The sequence below is a fragment of the Electrona antarctica genome, assembly GCF_951216825.1.
Source record: "Electrona antarctica genome assembly, chromosome: 4".
Lineage (NCBI taxonomy): Eukaryota > Metazoa > Chordata > Actinopteri > Myctophiformes > Myctophidae > Electrona > Electrona antarctica.
The window spans coordinates 46908023-46933865 of NC_136809.1; the positions used below are offsets into that span (position 1 = coordinate 46908023).

At 41.3% G+C, this 25843-nt stretch overlaps 2 protein-coding genes across 5 annotated transcripts in view; one reads left to right on the plus strand and one right to left on the minus strand.

The window, feature by feature from the left end:
* The window catches only part of nt5c2b (5'-nucleotidase, cytosolic IIb), an 80803-nt gene that overhangs the window by 28519 nt on the left and 26441 nt on the right, over positions 1-25843 (plus strand). The window contains exons 1-4 of one of the 4 annotated variants that reach the window (XM_079500413.1): positions 17561-17747; positions 18270-18421; positions 20468-20588; positions 24471-24544. In XM_079500413.1, the coding sequence (XP_079356539.1) occupies positions 20488-20588; positions 24471-24544 (175 nt within the window). In that variant the 5' untranslated portion in view covers positions 17561-17747; positions 18270-18421; positions 20468-20487. Of the gene's footprint in view, positions 1-17560; positions 17748-18269; positions 18422-19174; positions 19201-20467; positions 20589-24470; positions 24545-25843 lie in introns of those variants that run through there. The other 3 variants (XM_079500414.1, XM_079500412.1, XM_079500415.1) reach the window with 3 other exon arrangements.
* Positions 1450-7185, minus strand: inab (internexin neuronal intermediate filament protein, alpha b; the record flags this gene model as incomplete). Its single annotated transcript, XM_079500417.1, has 3 exons — positions 1450-4377; positions 5386-5510; positions 6121-7185. The coding sequence occupies 3 exons, from the start codon at positions 7183-7185 to the stop codon at positions 4110-4112; spliced, it is 1458 nt and encodes a 485-aa protein (XP_079356543.1). The 3' UTR covers positions 1450-4109.

Below are 25843 nucleotides of genomic sequence, written 5' to 3' on the forward strand. Positions count from 1 at the left end.
TTTAAATTAGTTTACACGACCAAACCCGCAGCATCATCAACCGTATCATATGTATACTAAGACAGTAAACAATCAAAAGGGCATTGCCTGACCATGGATCACATCAAGGACCTGCAACATGACTGAGGAACACGTTCCACTTCGAATCATATTTAAAATGTAAGTACTTTTGTAATCTGATGTAAAAGGAGTCGGGGCTGGGGTAGTGGGGGTGCCGGTGCTTTTTCTTCTTCATTGCCATGTCACAGGAAGGCTTTCTCACCACACCTACTATTTGGCAGCACTGCAGGGGTATAAATCTTTGAAGACCTGCAGCCTGCGTCACACGCACACACAATGCACCCCCACACGCACACACAATGCACCCCACGCTGTTCCACCCAATGAGTGGAATAGAGAGAGACTGGCAATCAGAGAGGAACCACCGTGGACCAACTCAGGGTTAGGTGCGTGCGTGCGTGCGTGCGTGCGTGCGTGCGTGCGTGCGTGCGTGCGTGCGTGCGTGCGTGCGTGCGTGCGTGCGTGCGTGCGTGTGCGCGCATGCGTGTGTGTGTGTGTGAGAGAGAGAGAGAGAGAGAGAGACAGAGGTCAATATATAGGGGTCAATATATAGACCATGACCATCTATCATCTCTCTATGGGAGTCACCTACCACTTGGCACAAGCTATAAATATATATACAAGCAATATGTCAAAGTAATATTGTGCATAAGCCTTGTTTCTGCAGATAAATCATATCAGGAATCATTCAATGATTAACATACTGTGCTTGGCAAAAGTACTTAAGTAGATAGTTAATTTGATATTTCAAGATTAGGAAAATGATCAATCATAATCTAGATCATTTGTAAGCAATTTGATTTCTAAAGTTTATATAACTTTAGAAAGCAAATTGCTTTCTAATTATATGTATATATTTGACTGTGTCCATCTGATTGTTCTCAAAGGAACACAACCTCCTGCTTAAGAGATCTACTGAGGTGAAGCTGATATAATTACCACAGTATTGGTTCTATTGATTTTGCTAAACAAGTAATTAGCAGGTCATCATTATAGACTCACTGATTACAAGGTGAATGTGTCTGAATATAATGTGCTTATGCTTCTAACATGGATTTTGCATAAGTAATCAATTAATGAATTTGTTTTTTGTGGACAGAAAAGAGCAATGGAGATCTATGTAAATCAGTATAAATTGAAGTCAATTACCGTTGTTGTATTTATTCTATTCATCAAATTGGCTAATGTTCTTCCCTATAATGTATTACTAGTAGGAAGTACTAGTTTCAGCAGTTATGCTTGTATGCAGTTAAGGTATGCATACATGGACATGGCTACATAAAAGTGATGGATCAACTCATATGGCATTATTATTTCTTACGGTCTCTTTGTCAGTTAACCTCCCACTATCACACATTCTTGCACACAAAAAGAAACACAAAATACATGTGAGATCTCTCTAAGGTCAAGTCTTTATTAGGATGGTGCCATACAGCAGTAAGATAGAGATGAAACAGTATAGTATGTAAACTACATTACATTCAGTAACTATGCTTCTTTTTTTTTTTTTACATTGATGGTAGCTCTAATAAAAGATAAAGAGATAATGATGAGGAATATAAACACTTACTGTAATTTAACAGAACCATTCACGTCACACACATGACCAGAACAAAAGCTGCTAGTGTTTTAAGGCATTTAATTTATACCATGATTTGGTGGTTGTTGTTATTGGTGGTGGTGGTTTTGAGCTTTGTGGCACTGTAGTTTTCACTTTTCCTATTGTTAAGTCATTGCACATGCGCACCAAGAACGGTCTGGCAGTGCTGCAGTGGTACAGTATGGTGTGTTCAGACATATATGACCCTCATGGTTGACAGTGTAAACATAATGGATTGAGTTTTACTTTTCTGTTTTACACGTGACTGTCGGATTACTTGTACTTGTCCTCACATTATGCTGTTTATTTCAACCAGTACTTGTTCCTATACTGTACATCTGCCAATGTCCCAAGTACTGTACTTTCTTTCATATTGGCCTAGGCATACCTCCTGAATATAGCCTCAACTTCCCCTTGAGTTTCTAAAGTAATGTTAAGCCACTGTGTATATATGCAAACACACACTACAGTACTAAGATAGTTACCACAATCCCCAAGTAAAACAGCTGGATTTCAACTAACAACATTTTTCCATACAATCAATAGTTTGTCCATTCATATTGCGAGTGCAGCTTGGTGTTGCTTGCCATGACAGATATAAGAACAAGACAAAGATATTTGTATTTAAACTGGCAGTGTGCAAGAAGGGAAAACAAAAGCTACAAAACTCACGGTCACATCCTGAAGGAATTCTATTGGTGAGGTCATACTACAACAGACATTTGATTCAGTCATGGCCACAGTTAAAGAGAGAGGTCGGGGTGTCTCAAATACGCCATGGTCTGCCAAGTTGTGCGCGACACTTTGGTTAATTTTGATTATTGTTGGCATAGTGTGCTTTGGGTGACATGATATGAAATCTGTTGTTCGAAATGTGCTTCAGGCATCTTTAATGGCACATGAGAAATGACGTTCTATACGAATATCTACATTCGGTGGCCCATGCATTTGTGCTGAAATGTCCTAAACAGTCTCTAGTTGATTAATTCTAATGTGCCAAGAGATATGTTACAGTGTTTTCTCCTGTTTCTTTGCCGTTGCTCCTCTACTCTCATTCCTCTTTTCTTGAGACCTGTTATCATTTCCTTGCAACTTTATCATAGACAATAATCACCTGAACAAACTGATAGTCACTACCAAATGTAATAGTTGCTAGATTCATATATGCCCTGAAGAACCACCATCATCATCATCATCCCTATCACCCGATCAACATCCGATATCTACAGCAGTCAGGTGCTAAGTGTAATAGCTTAATCACAAATGACTTTAGGTTCAGTAATGGAGTGTTGTATAAGGTGATGCCAAGCATGATCAATGGGGAGACCGAGGGGATTGGCTAACCCATTGATTCCATACTACTGATCATGTTGAATGAGCCATAGCCCAATGGATGATCAGTCAGCATGCAAGCATGAGATATACGTACATCATGCAAGTTACGCTTGATTAATAAGCTTGCTATTTTTTTGTTTTGCTTCAAGTTTATCAAGTGATAGTTCATTACATAGTAGCAAGAGTAATCTAGGAGAGGTAATTTGTTTTAGGGACATCATTGGGAACTACAATTTTGAATTTGGTCTTTAAATTTAAATCTGTGTTCTCATGCAGAGCAGTGGACTATAACAGTCAAGCAAACGGATGCATCACATTTTGACAATAATGGCCTGAGCGAAGAACTCTGACATCTTGCTCAGAGGCTCTCTTTTCTCCAAAGCAATACCAGTTGTGTGAGCAAAGCATGGATTATGACAAAATGTCTCATTAAGCTAGTATTACATGTCAGAGCAAGTGTTGTGTCCATTCATATTGTGAAGTGAATGTTATGAGAGCTGATATGTCTATTGTTTTGTTTTGTTTTTCCCTGTAAGTGTGCACATACTTCAAGCACACACACATGCTACTTTTGGAATGTGTGAAGAATAACTCACAGCTTGTGGTTGGTTGTTGTGTATGTATAAATACAGTTGTTTACTGTGTCTCAGAATTACACTTCAAAAAGTCCAAAGTGCTGAATAAGAAACTATGAATATTGTACCTTTACGGACCATACCTCTATAAGAGTACTAAGAATGTGCCTGTCATTGCTTTATGCTGATTTTGTGAGAAAGAGAATAGAGAAGTGCTGTGGTTATTGTACAGGGTGATGGTTATAATATAGAACGCACTCTTCTAAGAGCAGTCCTGTGAGGGGTAAAGGGGTCGGGACATGGGTAAATGGCAATGGATGCACTTGTGGATATTCAAAAGATTTTGAGCAAAGTAAGCAAGTGTGCCCTGGGCAAGTTCACTTATCTTACGAGAAGGCTAGGCTGTGGCTATAATGACTGATCTCAGATCCACTCAAGTGCTTAAAGTGTAAAGGCTCAGGGTTTGATTTGGGATGAAGAGGGACAGACGTTTGCAAGGTGACGGCTAATTGTAGGGGTCTAACGGTGAACTTAGGTTGTTAGTTCTTCTGGCTGGTAGGCATATCACTGGATTCCTGCTGCTTCTCCGTCTTCTTGCTGGTGACCACGGTCTCCTCATATATGTCACGCTGCTGGGAGACCTTGCCTCCTGATTTGCTCTGCTGGTCCTCGTCCTTGGCTTCCTTCTTAAAGCTCTTGCCAGAGCTGGTGTAGACGCGGGTCTGGTAGCCGTAGCTCTGCCCACTGTTGACGCTGGGGAAAGTGGGAACTGAGCTGATGCGGGTCTCCTCCCCTTCCAGCAGTTTCCTGCAGAGATGATGAGAAGCAGCGAGCAATGGAGGGGGAGAGCAAGACAGGAATGAATGACAGAAGTAGTCCTGCATTGCTCATAGGGCCATTTACAATTTATCGCAGACGCTCTTAACCCATTTTGACCTGAGATCAGATTCAAAAAATGTCTTTTACATCCTGACAGTTTTTTGAAAAAGCTATGTTTCTATGTCAGTGGTTCTTCGATTTTTCAAAAATAGCAGACCTACAAGCTCCTATGAGCTTGTAGATCTGCTATTTTTCAATGGCTAAAGCATAACATAATGCTAACACCAAAAGGGGTTCCCGCCCAAAATGGATTAATCCAGAGTGATTTACAGTAAGCAAGAACAGCATATGGTAAATACATCAAATACATAAAGAATAAAGAATTATAAGTAAGATAAGAACCTATACATCCGTCTAACAGTAGAATATCTGTACAATGAAACTATATGAGTATACACTATAGAGTGCTATGGCTACATAAAATGCTATCTAAATGACATAAGTTGAGCCTTTGCATACGCCTGGAAGGTCGCCGAGGCTAGGGCAAGTGCTACGGCATTGTACAAACTCTAAAAGATAATTTAGTCTGCACACTGGATCTCAGCTCCACTCCACCATATTTTGAACAAATACGTGTAACTGAGAGAACCAGTGCAGACTTTATCATGTTTTATTGTTGATCTGTTGTCCAGCACCGAGAGGATGTGCATGCACTATCATCCGTTGTATGGTAAATGAGGAGAATTGCTGAGAATCTGTCCACACATGGTACAGATAGTATATATATATATATATATATATATATATATATTGTTATATGTAGTGTTATAAAATGGGTTATATTATCACATGGTATGTTATGACTCAAATACAAAGACAACTTCCGCTACCTAACATCTATGCCACATATAACCGAGCATACTCATTGCTATATGTTTGCATTGTTTAGAACTTCCACCATTATATTGTGTGAATTGTCATGAGAAAACAACCTACCTGTAAGCTGCAATTTCAATATCCAGCGCCATTTTAACATTCAGCAGATCCTGGTACTCCCTCAGGTGACGAGCCATCTCATTCTTTGTGGTCCTCAGGTCATTCTCCAGCTGTACCATGTTGTCCTATAAGTAGAGCAATGTGGACCGCATGGTTGCAGTTACAGCACGTATAACAGAAATCACTCTGCTCATACAAAGAATCAACACAAGTCCATAGAAATATCGACATATACTGGAATGGTCCTGAATGTGTTTACAATTACAATTTTACAATTTAGGAATTTAGCAGACGCCCACTTACTGGCCATGCATAATGTTGTTTGAGGTTAACATACATGAAGTGTAATAAAAAATAAGCATTGATAAATAGGAGTGCCAAATGCAAATGAATATGTGTTGCAATGCAAATCACTCAGGCTATGACATTTTAAATACTGGGCGTTGACCAAGGCAGACTAGAGCGCATTGCCCCATGAGGAATCATTTTCAGCACCATGGATAGATCCTGATAACCCACTGCCACTAACATCCTTTCTCTACATTCATGCTCCTCTGATTTACGCTTAATTGTCTAAAATTATCAAACTATATTACACTATTAAAATCACCCCGCGTTGAATGAACTTTCATGAATGGAAACAACGAGCTAGCTCATTTCCCTCATTACTTTCCTCCTGCATTTGATATCAAATTGACCCAAACTAAAGAAAGAAAGAAAGAAAGTATTTGTTACCTGGTAGTTTCCGATCTCTGCATTGTGCCTCTCCTCCATCTCCTGGAGCTGCCTTTCCAGGGACTCATTGGTTCCCCTCAGACTCTCGATCTCGATGGTCTTGGACTGAAGCTGCCTCCTGAACTCGTTGATTTCGTCCCTGCTGGTGCGAATGGCGTCGTTGCTGCGGGTGGCCTGGTCGCTCAGGTCCGCGAACTTGGTCTTGTACCACTCTTCGGCGGACTGCAGGTTCTTGGACGCCATGGACTCGTACTGGCCGCGGATCTCCTTGAGGGCGGACGTCAGGTCCGGCCCGGCCACCGCGTGGTCCACCTCCACGGACACCTGGGCGGCCTGGATCATGTCCATGAGCTCGGCCACCTCTTCCTCGTGCACCTTCCTCAGGAAGTTGATCTCGTCCAGCAGAGACTCCACCTTCTTCTCCAGGTCCAGCCGCACCATGGTCGCGTCGTCCACGTCCTTCTTGAACGCCTTGAGGGTGGCCTCCGCATCCTCGCGCGCGCGGAACTCCTCCTCGTACTTCACCCGGAGCTTCTGCAGGTCCTCGTCGATGTTGTCGCGCTCGATCATCAGCTGGGATTTCTCGCCGTTGGTCTCCTCGAGCTGGGAGCGCAGCTCCCGGATCTCCTGCTGGTAGAGCTCGGCCAGGCGGGAGGGCTCCGACTGCCGCTGGCGCAGCGACAGCAGCTCGGTCTCCAGCACCTTGTTCTGCTGCTCCAGGGTGCGCACCTTGTCGATGAACATCGCGAAGCGGTCGTTGAGACCCTGCATCTGTTCCTTCTCGTTGGTGCGGACGATCTTGAACTCATTGTTGAGAACGTTGCTCTGGGTCAGGTCGAAGGTCTCCATGGGCATGGGCATGGAGTAGTTGGAACGCCCGGATCTCTTGTTCTGGTAGTACGAGCCCTGGGACGAAGCGTTGCTCCGGGACAGGGAGTGGGACCGGTAACCGCGCGAGGAGGCATTGCTCATCAGCCGAGATGGAGAGGATGAATAGCGGGGAGAATCCCCGAAAATCTTCCTGTAGGAGGAGGAGGAAAGGAGGTGGTCTGATCCGTAACTCATCGTGCCTTGAATGGTGAGAGAGCAGAGCAGTGGGCGCGTCCTCTTTTTATAAGGGGACCGTCCCAACTCATTATTAATGCAGTCTGGTAACGTCCCTCCGCACTGCTTTCCGGATGCGTCAGGTCCAGATATAGGCACGTCCATATCAATCTAAATGCAACAAGAACGTATTTTATATCATGCACAATTGGTGTGCTTCCAAAGCTTGGGCTACATTACGTTTTACAGGGTCTAAAAGCAGACATATACACTTTATAAAGCTCAAGTTTCCCTTTGTGCGCTGCCTGGAGCAAATGGAACTGTCCATTTTGGCGCAGTGCTGATGCGTCAGCAAGAATAGTTTATCGCTTGTTTCAAACACGCACACGTACATGCTACTGCAAAATAACATAGGACCGGCTCTGTATGTCAAACATTTGCCGGCTGCAGTTAGTAAGTAGTAGACTATCTGAAAATTTAAATCTCTTTTGGTTAGAGTCGTTAGACAGTTATTTTTAGCCCCATCTTTGCGAAAATCTAAAATGGCATTGCTCAAGATGAAAAAGTATTTCATAATTTAATATTCGTATTCATTCATTCATTCATGAACATTAAGAAATCCCAAGAAGCATGATACCACGAGGTAAAATTCTAACAACTCATTAAATTTAACTGATTTGATGGAGTCATTGTTTGACCATTAATCTGAACTTTATACCATTGAAACACGTTTTGGAAATTCGTAGCCATAAGAGGTATGCAACTATGCGCATTATACGCCTATCACCATGACACTGACAAGTCAGCGTCCACTTTGTTAGTATCCTAACTCTAAAATGTGTCTTTTGACAGAACTTGTCTTTTTAAAGCTTGTGTAGGCATGCAAGTGGCCATTTGTTACTGTATGCTTGTTGATATCTTAAAAGATGTAAAACTACACAAGAAGAATGCATCGACACATTAACATAAGATCAATGTCTAAACTTACTGGTTTGTTTATATTTCTGGACTGGTACATTTTGTTCCAGACTATCAGTTTAAAACATGACCTCAATGATAGGCTGCTGCTGCCCCCTGTTGTCACATGGTAGCACTGCAAGCCACCTTGTTAAAGCCTAATAGACCAGTAGGCTATATGCCTAATGAGTCAGTCAAGATTTGACCCAAATGAAATTGCAATAGTAATCGTTTTTTTTATGACTTAGGGTTATCCAAATAACATATTCAAAATCACACCCGTGTGAAGTGAGGGGCGCTAATATATTAAAGTCTAACTCATGTTGATTAGGTGATGTAATGGTGATGTAAAACAAACGGTGCAAACACAAACATTAAACGCCATTAACAATAAAGAGACAATAAGACGTAAATGACACATTATGACGTATATTTTCCCTTCATTGTCAATGCGTTTACAAAACAAACATTGAACTAAAGACAAACATTAAACCTGTTTATAGGAGGGGCTGGCGCCCCTCAAAAATAGATTATTATATAAAATGTATATCATGGTCAATTCAGGGGTTGAAAGTTGGGTATACCATTAACATCCTATATAAGGCACATATTTCTTTTAATTATGCTTTAAGTAGCATGTGACGTGTCAAACTAGGGGTGATTCTGAATCCATTGCAAGCATTAGTTCTGCACGAAAAACACTCCTTGGGCTAAAAACGGCCATAGCCGTTATCACAAATGTGATGAGATCACTACATTTGGGCACATTTGGGCAAGTGGATATACAGCATGGCTCAATGAGTGTTTTTCGTGCAAAACTAATGCTTGGAATGGATTCAGAATGTGGCTATATATGCACTATACTATATGATATGCATAGTATTAGTTAGATCATGGGGAAAGAACAACAGGAGTTGACCCAGAGTGCAACATGATAATCATAATAGATTATCCACAAAAGCAGCCAAGACTGAACTTTAAAACACATCACAATATAACTTCAAAATCAAAGGGAAAAAAAGGAAGTAAAATTGAAAATATTTGAAAAGCTGAATAAAATGAAATAAATTTAGTGGACTTGACAAATCAAAAAAGATGGATCTTTAAATATAATTGGTGGGGCAGGACTTAATGTGTTATTCCACAGCAACAGAAATGCCCGGTCACCTTTGGTTTTGAGACATGTATGGGAACAGAAAGGAGTTCTTGGGAGGATGACCTAACCTGAGAGGATAACCTATGTTGGGGTAATCAATTCAGAGTTTTAAAATCAAAAAGTAAAAATGTAATATCAATTCTTTTCACTGCCAGCCAAATGAGCCAATGCAATTGAGCCAAAAACAGGAGTGATTTTTGCTCCAGTTAATAACAGCATTTTTTAACCGTCTGTAGACAAGAAAGGGTGGAATGAGTGAATCCTAAAAACTAAGGAATAACTGTAGTCCAGCCGAGTCCAGGTGATGAAACAATGGATAACTGTTACACAGTCCTTCCTTATGTGATTGGATTGGGGGTACGCCCCTGTGATTGGATTGGGGGTACGCCCCTGTGATTGGATTGGGGGTACGCCCCTGTGATTGGATTGGGGGTACGCCCCTGTGATTGGATTGGGGGTACGCCCCTGTGATTGGATTGGGGGTACGCCCCTGTGATTGGATTGGGGGTACGCCCCTGCGTGTTGTGATATAGTATATAGTACCAGTAAGACACCCTGAGGGCGAAAAGCGACCTCGCCCTAAAGGGGCGAGGTTTAAAATCGCCTGGGTGACTTGATTGATTGATTGAAAATTGTATTAACAGTTTGCAGAATTACAGTACATTTCAAGCACAAACTCAATACAAAGGCTGTTAACTGTGAGTGGACGACCCAATTAAGCATTACACTTGTTTACAACAGGGTCCACCATGTTCAATTCATCAAAACATTTAGAGACGTACAAATAGACACTTCTATATAGACAAAGAACAGAACAGGAATTCATCATAATGGAGGTAAAAAGGGAAAAGAAACATACAGTGAGGGGAAAAGGGGGGGGGGGGGGGGGGCAGATGGCAGACTGCTGCTGGGCGAGCCCTTTGGCATGGGGGGTCAGATCAACATATGGAATGAATTATGGGTTTGAGGTTTGAGGTCAGATGTAGAGTTGCTGACCGGCTTCATATATGCAGATCCAGGTCTTCTCCATCCATAGATGTGGTCAGTGTCATGATCTTCATATGTGGCCAGATATACTTTATTTGTTAATTTAGTCGGGACAATGTATTAATGAACATTACATTAAAAATGCAGTGTAAATATACCAGATTTAGCAAAACATCCATCTGCAGTCCCCAGACATCGAACATCAGGGGCTGACATACAGGACATAGCATACAAATACCTAGTACATTTCAAACGTATTAAGACTAGTAAGAATAAAAAATAAGAAAAGATTAAACTATTATTAGGGTAGGTTTACTCTAATAAGCTCTCTGATACAGCATAAAAAAGAGATACACCTAAAATAATTATAAATGGTTGCAGCTTTGATTTTCAAGCAACCATTTTTTCAAATTGTATTTAAAGGAGGAAAATGTAGCACATTCCCTTATATGCAGAGGAAGTCCATTCCATTTTATACAGCCCTGTACTGAGAGGACATTTTGGCCGAATGTTGTTTGCCGGTGCGGCACTTCGCAGTCTCCTCGAGTTGTTGCTCTGGTACTGATTCCCCTATCGGGCTTTCGTTTGATGAATTCACTTAGGAGGGGCGGGCACAGACCATGTAGGGTCTTGTATATGACTCCAACCTGTTTGAAAATGTTAAAGTTATCAAAGCTAAACAAATTGAGCCTCCGGAGGATGTTACAATGATGATATGAGTGGGGCTTCCTGTCAAACACCTTGAGCGCACTCTTGTAGAGCTGCTCTATGGGTTTGAGAGTAGTCACACCTGTGCAAGACCAGTTTGTGAAACAGTATTCAATGTGTGATAGGATCATACAGTGAAGATACGATCTGGCCGCTCCAGCTGTCAGGAATGGTCTAATTTGTTTAAAATTTTGAAGGTTGAATTTAATTGTATTAGTGACTTTCTTCACATGTTTTTTTAAATGTTAGGGTTGAGTCTAAAATGACTCCGAGGTACTTGAACTATGTGACAAGGTCAAGTTCCTCTCCACCCAGAAACACATTTGATGACTCCAACACAACTGGTCTTTTGGAGAAGGCCATGCAGACTGTCTTTTTGGCATTCAAGAGCAGACATGAATCTATAAGCCAGTCTTGAATGCTTGTCAGGGCTAAGGTTAGAATTATTGACACATCTGCATAGCTTTTTCCATGGGCAAGTACAACAGCATCATCTGCATACATCTGGACATGTAGATTATTACATACTTCAGGTAGGTCATTTATGTACAGAGAGGACAAAATTGGACCCAGTATTGAGCCCTGGGGGACACCGACCGAACAGGTGTGGTAGGGAGATTTTACACTGTTGACACTTACACACTGTTTTCTGGTGGATAGAACTAAACCATTCTATAGCTTCTGGAGAGAAATTAAAATGTGTTAGTTTGGATAAGAGGACCTGGTGGCAGACGGTGTCGAACGCCTTCTTGAAGTCCAGGAACACCGCCATTGCACAGGGAGCTCTGTTCAAAGCACATTTTTCATTTTTCTATGAACAGGCAGTTTGCTGATTCAGTGGAGTGGAAGGCCCGAAACCCAAACTGCATGGGATGCAGTGGGGTGTGGCCTTTGTCTAGGTGTTTGATGATAGACTTGACAATCCACTTTTCAGCCACCTTTGATATAACTGGTAGGATGCTTATAGGTCTATAGTTTGATATGTCAGTTTTAGCGCCAGATTTGTAGATTGGTGTTATCACTGCAACTTTCCATTGAGGGGGAACAGTGCGTTGTCTGATGGACAGATTTACCAGGTGTGTGAACGGTGCCACCAGAGATTCAGCATTTGTTTTTAACAAGTTTGTATCGAGCCCATAGGCATCCTTGGCTTTGGATGCTTTGGGTTTAAACATTTGTGTTATTTCGCTAACAGAGTTTAGAAAAAACATAATTAGGTTACTAGCAAGGGTTTGGGGATCTTTCACCAGGGTGTTGTCTATTTTTAGTTCTAAGATATTGTTATTTTGTTTGTAATATTTCCCTGTCAGTTTGTTAATGTATTCCCAGACTTTTTTACCATTTCCTTTAGCACTTTCTATGATATATATATATAAAATGTAGCTTTAGCCTTCCTTAGGAATTGGGTGACTTGGTTTCGTGCATGGGCAAATTTCTGCCTGTCAGTTGTTAAACCAGACTTTAATGACTGTTTAAGCAGTAAATCTCTTTTTATCATGAGGGATTTACAAGTTTTGTCTACCCATGGAAGAGTGACTTTCCTTTGTCTCCTTCTCCTGGTGAAAGATTCCATCACACTTTGAAGTCTAGTTAGAAAATCATTACATCCCCTTTCAATGTCATCACATGTGAAGATGTCGTCCCACACAACCCTTTTTAGGGCATCCTCAAAGCTGTGTTGTAGGTTCTTTGGGATGGTGCTGACCATTGGTTGGGGTTGTGTTTTACTGAACCGTTGCTTGGAGAGTTTTCTGGCGAAGAATATTATATTATGGTCTGACAGACCTGTCAAGAAATGATATGTTTTGGTGATTCTTTCCACTTTGTTGGAAAACAGTAAATCAATTCTAGTTGCTGAGTGGCTAGTGATCCTCGTAGGCTGCTCTATCTATCAGATATGGTGGCATGACGTGTCACGAGGCGTGATGTCACGAGGTGTGACCATATATGGAGGCGTGATGTCACGAGGCGTGACCATATATGGAGGCATGATGTCACGAGGCGTTATATGGAGGCGTGACTAACAGATGGAGATGCAGGTTTTCATAGTAAATGCGACCTATGGTCGCAATAATGATATGTATGAGAAGTCGTTTAGGCCAGAATTGAATAGTCATTTGCACATATGTATACTTCTCTTGCACAAACATACATATCGGTACTTCACTTGTACATACATATACATAACTTCACTTGCAAATACATCTATACTTCACTTGCAGTATACCTTTTTTTCCCTTTTTTTAAGATTCGTTTTTGGAGCTTTTTATGCCTTTATAGGGAACAGTAGTGAGACAGGAAAGGGGGAGCGAGATGAGGAATGACACGCGGCAAAGGCCAAGGCAAATGGCTGCAGGATGTACTTGTACATCAAGCTGCAGCTACAGAAACAGGAGATAGGCTCCTACCCTAAGTGTCACATGGTTCAGGAACCATTGGTTAGCAAGGCACTTACTTACTTTTTATGTGATAAACCCAACTTAAATTTGACTATGGTTCTAAGTTGATGAAAACTACACTTCTGTCCAAAAATACACTTTTTTCCCCTTTTTTCTTTCTTTTCCCCATGGATTTAATTGAAACAGGTTCATTGCCACCCTGCATTCAATGACATGGAAAGTCAACAACAGTTGAAAAGGTTATTCATACGTTCATACATCAGCTGTGACTGCATGGTAATTGTCAGCATAACAGTAGGGAAAGAACAGAAGCATGCCATCAGAAAACTGTGTGTGTGTGTGTGTGTGTGTGTGTGTGTGTGTGTGTGTGTGTGTGTGTGTGTGTGTGTGTGTGTGTGTGTGTGTGTGTGTGTGTGTGTGTGTGTGTGTGTGTGTGCGTGCGCGTGCGTGCGTGCGTGCGTGCGTGCGTGCGTGCGTGCGTGCGTGCGTGCGTGCGTGCGTGCGTGCGGGGAGGGGGGAGGGGTGGTGGGTCAGGTGAGGAAATAAGCCTCTGCGGAATTGCAAATATCAAGCCAAAGCACGCACGCACGCACACACAGACAGAGACACAGAGACACACAAATATGCATACGGTACATACATACATAGTACTGTACGTACATACATAACATGCATTGCATAGCTATGTACACAGATATAGACTGAGAGGGGGGGGGGGGGGGTCACGCAGGTTGAAATATGTGTTTTCAAATATATATTCAGAACCAAACTGGAAGGGACATTTCGGCCACACATTCTGCTTGGAACAAAGTCAAAATCAAGTATGGAAAAAACAGACTTTTCAAAGGGTTTTGAAGACACATTTAACTTCGTTGAGTCATTAGAAGGTGTCCTGTTTGCCTGCAGCCTCAGAAGTCTGCGATTGAAATGTCAATGTCTGCACCTGCCACATGTACACTCTTAAAATATCACCACCATGTTTATTATCAAGCCTGCATGAATGGATATAATTTCTGTTAGAAACATAATGGGGAACAGAGTTTATATAGGCCTACATTATGAAACCTTTTACCAATATATATTTTTTGGAAAACACTGGTCTTACACAAACTTCTCAGTTTGCAAAACGTACAGTGGTACGATTATACAATGATGCTAAAAGGATAACACAAAAAGCCCTGAGGCCATTGGGTTTTTTGATTGATTGATTGATTTATTAACAGTTTGCAGAATTACAGTACATTTCAAGTACAACTCAATACAACAACTGTTAACTGTGAGTGGACGACACCATAAAGCATTACAATTGTTTACAATAGGGCCCACCATTTTCAATTCATCAAAACAATTAGAGACGTACAAATATACACAACTAGTCAAAACAGGAAATCATCATAGAGGAGGTAAAAAGGGAAAATAAACATATACAGTGAGGGGGGAAAAAGGGGTGGGTGGGGGATTCAGATTTTACGGGGGCCAGTTTCGAATTGCAGCCGTCCGTAGGTAGATAGGTAGATAGATAGAATACTTTATTGGCAGTTTAAGTAAATTACAGAAAATTACATCATTTTAAAAAACGCCAAATGGACTTAGACACAAAAAAGCCTCGCTTGTTTCCATTGTGGTCCACTTTGTAACATGAAACTATACACAAACATACTGTACAAACAAAACAACCATGGAACATATAATAAATAATCCTTATATATAAGGCTGGGAGCTATATACATAGGACAAGAGGTACCCTGAGAGAATAGTCCAGAGCATGGGAGATGGGCTATCCAGGGTCGGAAGCTAACTATGACCAGTTAGTGTGTAGATGGAGCCATGATTTCAGGTCTTTCCTAAATCTTGCAATAGAATTTAGGGATTTCAGGGCTGGAGGGAGTGCATTCCACAGAGTAGTGGCTGCGTAGTAAAAAGCATTTTTTCCCTTGTGTCCTGAAACTGGGGGGAACTAGATTGGTGCCCTTTGAGGGCGGTTTTGAAGGAGTCAAGGGATTTGCATGTCTTAATGTTGGTAGGGCATTCCACATTTTGGTGGCATAGGAGCGAAATGAATTTAGTCCCTTCTTTGTGCCGAATCTGGGTTGCACATGGTTTGTTGAACTCCCTCTGGTGTTGTGGGTGTGGACTTCATTGACACTAAGGAAGTATTTAGACAGGTACATGGGTATCTTGGTGGTGTATCGAATCTTATGGACCAGACCCATTGCAAGATGCTGTACTCTGTCGTCAACCCTAAGCCATTCCAGCCTGTCAAAGTGGGCAGGGGTGAGGTGGGTTTGGGGAGTGAGGCCAAGTAGTAGCCTGACCAGTTTGTTTTGGGAAGTCTGGAGCCTAGTTTTTAGGTGCTGTGGTATACCAGGAGGTGCATGCATAGTCGAAGAAACCTTGTTGACCAGTGAGGAGATCCTGTATAGGAATCGTGTTCTTTGGTTGACTTTTTTGATTACGTTGGTGGCCATTTTATCACCGGAAAGATTTGCCTCCAGGATGGAACCTAGGTAGGTAATTTCATCTTTTCGTGTGATAACATTGTCACCCACTCTAATCAAGAAGTCATTAGCCTTGCTGAGATTACTATTAGAACCAAAGAGAATGGATTCAGTTTTTCCCAGGTGTAGAGATAGTTTGTTATCAGCGAGTCAGGTACAGATTCTACCGAGCTCAGAGCTGAGGGCCTTTTCAACCTGCAGCTTGCTCCTGTCCGAGTCATCTGCGAATAGGAACAAGTTGCAGTCACAAGCTGATGTCATGTCGTTAACATATATTAGGAACAGTAAAGGCCCTAGTATGCTACCTTGTGGAACGCCACAGCTCACTAGGAGGGAGGGGGGGGGGGGGCAGTGTTCCGTTCACCTCCACCATCTGTTCTCTCCCCTCCAGGTAGGATTGCATCCAGCTCACTGATGTGCTATCAAAACCAATTGCTTTCAGCTTGTTTACCAGTATGGAGTGGTTCACAGTGTCAAAAGCCTTTTGGAGGTCCAGCATGACCATGCTGCAGTATTTGCCAGCATCCACCTCTTGTTTGATGTGGTCACTCAAATAGAGGAGGCACGTGTCAGTGGAGTGGGATGTTCTGAAGCCAGATGGGAATTCATACATTATTTTTTTTGTGGCAAGATACTTTTCAACCTGTTCATAGACCTGTTCAACCTGTTCATTTTTTCCATCACTTTCGAGATGGAGCTAAGAATAGAAATAGGGCGGTAGTTGCCGGGGTCTAATTTGCTCCCTTTCTTGTGCAGGGGGGTTACTTTGGCCAGTTTGAAATCTTGGGGGACCTGTCCCTGTTTGATGGAGAGGTTTATTATGTGGGTGATGATTGGATATATCTATAGAGATGGCAGTCTCTGAGACATTTGGTTATATTGTCATGGCCAGTGGCCTTGTGGGGTTGAAGGGCACCCAGTGTCAAGCATTTGATAGGCTTAGAAGGCTTGTCTATATAGGACCAGTTGCAAATTGCAGACAGGCGCTCTTAACTTGATTTATTTACTTGATTTATTGTGCTGCAAATGTACAGTAAATGTAACCAGAAAATGTCACATTGAATGAGTGGATAGGCTAAAATAGCATCAATCCATGTGGGATGGGAATATCATGACTTAGACTTTATCAATTACACACCCCATGAAGCCTTGGGAAAGAATATAGTATAGAAGTCCTAGAAAACTACTCCTTCAACAGCCTACTATTATGACTAGGCCTGTCCATGATTATATCAGTAATGGTTGCTGCAAGCACCTACAAATCAGATCAGCCAAGGGACTACCTTCATATTCATCTTCTGTTATATATTTGAATAATTATTAGATGGCCGCATACAGATCTCTGCATAGAGTATCGAAGTTGTATGTTATATTATGTGGCATGATGTAACAGTATTTGTATTGAGTTGTGCTTTCATGTGAAATGTATCCATTCTGCAAACTGTTAATAAATACTTCAATCAAAACTTCACTCACATGTGAATAACTGTTGAATGGAACCATACATGTATGTTCCAATTGACAGAGTTGTGAGTAGCCTAATAAATCCTATAATGAGCTTGCATATAGGTGGTGTTAATGAGCCATGATCGTGCAGCAATGACACAGAGTCCCTCCCCCTTCAGATACACCGCCCACTGGTTCATGACAACAACTGGCAGTAGCCTGACAGTAGAGACCAGACAGTCAGAGCAGGAAAACAGTCATTGCTGTCTAGTGCACTGACTATAATAGCTGTGTTATTACTGCCTGTCTTTTTTTTCTTTTTCTCCAGCTAGAATTTTTACTTTTTTCGGTTTTGTCCTACTTTGATCGTGCATGAAGCGCATCCCCAGTTCCTCCTCACACAGTGCAGTTGTTTTATTGAGGAAAGCAGTGGTGAGTACAGTAACATAAGACGCTACATTGTACCGCTACTGCCGGAATCCGCTATTGTTTTCGCATCAATGCTATCATCAGTCAAATGTTAGCCGGGATATCTATCACGTCTCCAACCAAACGCCTTTTGTTGTCCGCGCAGTCAACGCTATCAAACGAGAGCAAAAATGCTGCTTGAGTACAATGGTGTCACAGTGCAACGCATCTTTAGAGGAGGGTGCTAAATATTTACGGAAACGTTAGACCTTTGCTAGCCAGCCCAGCTAGCAAGGTTTTCTGCTGTTAGCTACAGAACTCTGAACTGTAGTTCAGGGCAGGCATTCTGTTGTTGTTTGTATCGTCGCTATAGTCCGGAGTTTAAAGCTTTTATTATCATATTATAATGAACAATGACTCGTCCGCTTAAACATGCACATGCCATTGTATTGACAATTGCACATTGTTACATTTAATTGCCTTCACCTTTTTACCTTCACTTTACTACATTCACTGCCTCCATGGCTTCGTCTTTTCCCACTGCAGTGCAGCCAGGGGCTGCTGTTTTCTTGCTGGGAGTCTCTCTGTCCCATCTATATGGTCCCAACCAGACCGCCCTTCAGACCCCACTGGACCCACAATCGGCCACAATGTCCAATGGTGTCATGTCTGAAATGCTGAAAAAAAAGAAACACACAGTAACATACCCTCAGTCTCAAACAATTGAAAGAATTTAAGATCTCACTTGCAAGTTGCAACACCATTCATATTATATATAGCCTACCTGTGTGGAAACCTGAGACAGTGGTAGGAAAATACTAGGAATCAAACATCTGGGAATGTACTATAACATTATATTGATATGTTGACATACTCCACGTTAGCTATTTTGTTTGAATTTGTGAGAGACATGGGGGTAGAGAAAGCTGACCTCAGCCTTTCCTCCAGTCCACCCCCGATCTAAGGTTAGAAAATGTGTATGGGGGAAAACTCCTGCTGTTGACAAGGACACAAGGTAATCCATAGTCCAGCCATTCCTCAAGGTTGTAAATCTCTTGAGATGATAACATGGTGGCATTGTATTGAGGGGGTTACTCTTCTTTCTCTTAATGTGGGTGTTGTCTTAGATAGCCTAGATGCAGTATATTTTGAGGCATATACAAAATATAAAAAATATAGTCATATTGTTAAATGTCCTCATGGGCATGTGAGTCCATCAGGCCTACGGATTTGTGCTTTAACATTGACGTTGTCGCAGAAGTAGATTATATTAATTTGATTTCCGTTTTCTTGCCAGATAACACCACTTTAATACAGTTTCAGTGGCTTGGTTCCTTCCCTTGTTTATAGGACTGACCCCTACTCCACCCCTCCCCAAGGGCTTGCTAAAGAAATTCTTTGTAAACTAATAGTTGTAAATCTGTGTTTTCTGACTACAAACAATCATGCAGGGCAGCTGGGAGAGCAGCCTTTTCAGGTTGGTGAGTTTGAAAACTGGTTGAGTTAAGACCACACTGACCAACTAGAAAAAGGTCTCAGCCAGAGCCAGGTTAGGTACAGTAGGTTATTGTGGGCCAGAAATGTATGGAATTCACTCATTATAGAGGTGAGTGGAATCTGTAGAAGTTGAGGGATTTGAGATGAGTTGATTAATGTTGATAAAGTTATTGCACAGACATGCAAACTTGAGATGCCAATCTTAACCCATCAGGAGGCAATATGAAAAATCGGACAGATCCGTCTTGATCACATGCATGTGGAGATAACGTGTACCGATTTGCATGATGTTTGGACAAAATCTGTAGGGGAAATATCCCAAAATGTGTTTTGCATTTGTCGTTGGCCAATTTGACAAAGTTGGGCAACTGGCTCTGTTCTGGCCTCCAAGGAGTGAGTGCACCGATCAGTCAAACGGTGCCGGTGATGACCTGTTAACACACACACACACACACACACACACACACACACACACACACACACACACACACACACACACACACACACACACACACACACACACACACAGGACGGGAGACAATTAATTGGTTAATTGACTATGACAGGACAGACAGAACTACCTCCCCTAGCAACATAGTGAAAAGCTACAGGAAAATGCCAACATCACTGTGTCACTGTTTGATAAGCTGTTGTGATCCATTGTGGGTGAGGTTTATCTTTTTTATTTTTTTTCACACAGGGGTGAAAAATGGGTGAGGTTTATTTCACAAACATATGACTACTTAGATTTTATGTGCTTGTGGGTGGGTGCATGCCAGCACGCATGCGGTTGCCGGATTTGAGTTCTGTGCTCTAGAGTGAGGGTTAAATTAGGTCCAAATTCTTATCGTCAAAGTTTGTAATGCCTTTTGTAATCCTTCCCACAAACTCAAATCTTTGACATACTTGATATGAGTATGGCATGTTGTGAGCCTAATAATAATAATAGTCAATTGAATGGTAGTGGTATTCGTCTTTTTGTATATTTGTTTAATGTGAATACCACATTTTATGTGTTATGTTTTTGATTATGTTGCTTATTGTATTTTATTTCTTCAATTTCATGTAAAGTATCTTGTTTTCATAAGTCCTTAAATTAAGTTATGATTGCGTGATTTTATATATTAATTCAATGAGCACAGAAAATTGTGTTTAGGCTAATTGTTGTTGATCTAGTATTGCCTTACTTGTGTGAGTGTGGTCCAATATGCTTTAACTGATGATGCCTCCCCCTTCAATCATTCCAGACTTTGAAGAGGTTTTGAACATGACGACTTCATGGAGTGACAGACTGCAGAACTATGCAGACTTGCCAGCCAACATGGATGGTCTGGCTATGAAGAAGTACAGAAGAGAGGCCTTCCACAGGTCGGTATGCAATAAGCATGGATTAAAGTTCTCAGTCGCCACGACTGATTTCAGTCTTGGATTCCATATACAGTAGGCCAGTCATGTCTTCTATGGAAGGAAGCATTTTACGCTGCGAAAGTAGCCGATCTACAATTGGCTACTTCCGGGTAATATTTTAAGATTAGACTCATTAGAGCATTTGATGTGATCAAACTAGTAACATATTCAGAACTTTACTTAGCAGCTTCCATAAAATCCTAATAGTCTCGGATATTTCATACAAGCAAAGGTAAAAGCCTAAGTCTGTGATTTCTGGTTGGCAGTATGTAGAACAGCAGGAACAATGCTACTAAAACATCATCATTTTACATATTGTGTTATTTGTTTAGGACACAAACTTTCAGTCAAGAGATTTTATTTTGCTTTCCTTTAAGTTTAAACCACCGTTCCATAGTTTGATACCAAGGCCATCTGATCACCTGTAACAGGTCACACCAACCAGTTCGTATTGCAGGTCATGCATGCTGTTTGTTGTGCAGCCCAGCATAATGTTTGATGATATTATGCAGTTTCACTGTTGTGGATATCAATAAAGCGAGTGGTGCATTTAGAACAGGATCATTTTGTCATTGCCCTTCATCTAACAATGCATATTAGTAAAACGGAATTGATCTTCAGTTGACCGCGTCGCTAGACTACTGCAGTAGAAGTACATAATTCTTCTACATCAGGTGCTCTTTACATGTTGGATTATGATGCTATTTTTGTCAGCTTTCAGTTAACACATCCTGTTTGAGACACACTTAACACTAAGTAATGTTTGGTGACTTTTACAAGAGTTTCCTGTTGAACCTCACACAGCAAAATTGGTCAGTGTGTAGCTCAGAGAATTACTGAGTCACATTCATGTAATTACTTCAACCACTTTATCCCTGGCATCCCTATTTTGGGCATGACACTCATTATAGCTGAAAATTGACAAAAATGTTTGAAACATTTCAAAGTATTTAAAAGCTGTTCAAATGTTTTACATATCTCAAAAATAGGCTATATATCGCAAATAATTGGCTATTTTCAGTATCCATCGCACAACGGAGTATATACTGTAGGCATAGGGTATAAGTGTTTAAGGCAAAATGAACAAATTAAACTAGGTTGCGAGGTTTTGCCAGAAACTTAATTTAGTAACTGTCAAAAGTTACTATTACTAAATTGAGAGATATTTAAAATAGAATGCCCCGCCCAATGCATTTATCTAATGATAGGAAAACCCCTCTGGCCATGCTAGCTAAATGGTTGATGGAGGCAGTAAAGTAGTCCACGTGAGTGTGATAAACGGTTGGCCATTGTACAATGTTTAACCTCACTAAAGAGTAAAGACATGTGAAGGTCTGCAGTGAATTGTCGTTATTCCATACCATTACATAACATAACAAGCCCCCATGTCAACAGCAGCTCTATAAGTGTCACCTACATGTTACAGTATCTTTGTAGACTGCACACAGGCATCTGCCACTCAGGCTGTAACTCCTTTCTCCTTCGCAGTTCGCACGCAGTCACACAATGTTGTTTGTACAAGCTAGTTCCGTTTAATTAAGTTAGAGCCAGTAATCTAAAAAAAGGTCTACTTCAATACGTTATCTTGCAGAGGAAGAAACAGTCCCATCACTACAGTTAGAAATATAGAAAAGGCGCTCACTCTGAATATAAACTATAGGCTGTCTTCCATTTTTGAGACTTCAGCATGCATTTTGCCCTTTGCCCCAATATATTTTGGACACTTGTTAAAATGCATTTGTCACACAGCCAGAGGCCCACAGCTCTGCTCAGCTCAGATAAACTTTCTTTCAGTAGTGGCTTTAAATGAGCTGTTTCCATTTCCATAAGATAAGATGCTAGTGGCGAAAAATCGGCCAGATTACTGCACAGCTGTGCTCAGAGAGAGTATTGGTATTGGTAAGGGATTCTCTTTTACGTGTGGGCTGTCCTGTGTGGGCTATTTTTGAGGCAATAGTGTTGTCAGAAGGGCCAAAGTCGAGGCTGACTATCTCATGTATGCACACCCCCCACCCTCTGTCAATAGTATTATACTGTTGAACCAAGGTGAGGCATGAGAGATGGCTTGAGTAACATTTACGAGTTCCCTTTATAACAGACCCCCGAAAACAAAAGAACATTAATTGAGTCAATCCTGCTATGAGTAGGGTCTTTGTATCCTACAGTAATGCAGTCATTTTTTGATTAAAGTACTTAAAAGGTGTTTGAAAGGCTCTGACGTGGTCATATTTCCTTTTACCACCGATGAGTGTAGATTGAGATGGTCCTAGAGAGTCTTGAGAATTAAATGTGTTCATATTTCACTCACATAAGTAACATGTAATATGAATATGAATATATATATATATATATATATATATATATATATATATATATATAATCTTCTTCTCAATTTTCTTCTCAAAGATTTACTCTGTAAGTAGTGCCAGCGCCTTGGCTTTCCAAGCAGCAGTAGCTTGGGACTAGGGCTTGCTTGATTTTACCTGACTTTTGATCGTTCTAGATGTCTTTGAGGGCTCAGTAAACAACAATCTGCTCAAAAACAACCCTGACCGACAACAGACAACAACAGAGAATGACGCGGAATGGCCACAATCATTTTTGCAACAAGTCAGAAAATGTCTGAATGGCAAGGAAGCAAAGAGAGTGGGGGCATTGTTTGAGGGCCAACGCTACCATGTGTAACCGCAGACTGCTGGGCCAAAAGCAAATCAAACCTGCGTTTAATTGCACTCTCAGAATGCATCACCAGTCCTCCGTTGAGCAAGGATCTAAATGGCAGCTGGTTCACTATGGATATGCGGCAAGGTAGTTCTTAACAGATTTGTGATGTCGGAAATGACTTTGTTAGCCTAGTTTCCACTTGGTGTGAGAGTATGTTTAGCAGTATTGGCAGCTAAATGACTTAAACTGTCACTTTGTTTGTTTGTTTGTTGTTACTTGTTTGTAGACAATTTAAAGTTTACTTGTCAGTGGAGAATGTTTTTGTTTTCTTTTTGCTACTAGCTAGCTACATAATATCTTACTATACAGTCTGTAGCATCATTTAATATTTTTGGCTTGCATACAAATATTTGAAGACACAGTTACACTTAATGGTCAAACATAAATATGATATAGATTAGTGTAAAATACTTTTATTTTCATTATTTCAGCTACTGTGTCCTGTAAGTAATTTGTGGCTGCTTTTTAAACTAGAATATAAAGACTGCTGAAATACTGTACAATGCTGCATTTGGATGTAATGGTACACAAGCAGTACAGATAAGCTTACCTAAGGCTGGCAGTATTTGTGTCTGTGGGAAAGACGCTGAGTGCCATTCGTTCCCTGGAGATGACAGGATCATCGGTGTCAGGCAGGCTATGTAAACATGGTCCATCACTCCAACCGCACTGGTCTCCCAGCACCCTGGCTGATTTATGAGCTGCTTCCTTTTATGTTAGCTACAGACCACAGCACTAAAATCTGAATTCTGTGTTGTGGTGTGTAATTGTTCTGACATGATGTAAGTAAGTCTGAGTAGGCATGAGTAGTAGGGGGTTTGCAACTGCAGTACCTAACCAAACAATATTTAAATTGACATTGACATGTTATTAATTTAAAATGTCTTTATTGCACTAGTCAAATTACCTGAAGAAGGTCAAGGGAAGTTTCAAATGGTTCCATCTTGTAGAATAGAATAGATAGTCTGATCTTGGTGTTATCTATGCAGATCAGATCGGCTAATCTGTGCGTAAACCTTCCTATTGATCACTCATGGTTCACATAACACTTATTGTGGAATGCAAATTCAATGCAAAACTTGCCACTGCTTATGTATATTTCTTGTTTTCTCTCTTTAGAGTGTTCGTCAACAGAAGCTTGGCAATGGAGAAGATCAAGTGCTTTGGCTTCGATATGGATTACACTCTAGCGGGTAAGTAGTTCATAACACCCTAACCACCCACCATCATCACATGTCACTATATGGCCTGTTATCTTATATGATCGCCATGCAGTGGACGATGGCTTCTGTTGGCATAGCAACCTTCTGCTTCTTCTGCATTTGTTGTGTTGCTGTCTCACCTGCCATGAGTGTGTGTGCGTGCGCACGTGTGTGCGTGAGTGAGCGTCTGTGTGTGTGTGAGTGAAAGTGAGTTTCTATTAGAAAGACAGGTGTAATCATTCTGTGAGTGGCAGAGTACATTTAGATGTGGGTTGCCTCTACAGTATCTTGTCAGAAGTGACGGAAGTCCGTCAGTCTTGGCATTTGGAAAACAAAACCTGCGATGCTGGAGTGCTTTTGACCTGATGTTTGGTATAGATTTGACAATGCTTTCGACTTGACTCCATATTTGGGAAAGACAAAAAAAGAATAAACTAAAACTGCATCTTGTTTTTGAAGAATATGATTTGGGGATTTTGCTAGTCACACATTTAGCATAGAAAAGGAGGAGCGTAGAACTTTAAACATGCCAGACTTTCCAATAGTTTGGCAACATCAAAGGTTTTACATCCAGACCAAAATAGGGTGGGTTGAGCATACTTTCCAGGGAGGAGATGTTCTGTTTTAAACTGACCAACAAAGGGCATATTGCTCCATGTCACCACTGTACCTAACCCCTGACATGTCTAGCTTGCACAGTGCGTCCACAATATTGACTCAGCTCCATGGCATGATAGCTGTCATTTCTATAAATACAATTCCCGACTTTCAGAAGTGGGTCATGTCTGATTTGGCAGGCGTTCTTATCCAGAGTGCAAGATCGGAGTAAATGGCAATAATAACCCTAGTCAACAAATGACAATTAAGTGCTACAGTTAACTAGATTACTGGGTAAACGTCTAAGTTTAGCATCTGTCTAAACAACATTGTGGACTAGCAGCAAACGGTATGTGTCTGAAGTCGCATTTACGCCGTTACATTGCTGGGAAATAATTGAAATAATAATAATAACAACCAACATACATCTGCATGATAGCATCCATTCCAATTTAGGCAGCACAAATTGACACAAGGAATCTGTGCCACCGTGCCCCCGCCTAGCACTTCTGATTCCTTGATACAAGGAATCAAAACTACTTACTCCGCGTCATCAGTGCCCATACCCGAGGCGGGGTTGGCGAAAGGGCCTTTCTTCATGTTGCATGTTCTCCCCGTGTCCCCTAGGGTAGGTACGCTCACAAAAAACATGCAGTAATCCTGGTCTCTAAACTGCCTCCCCCTGGCCAGCCG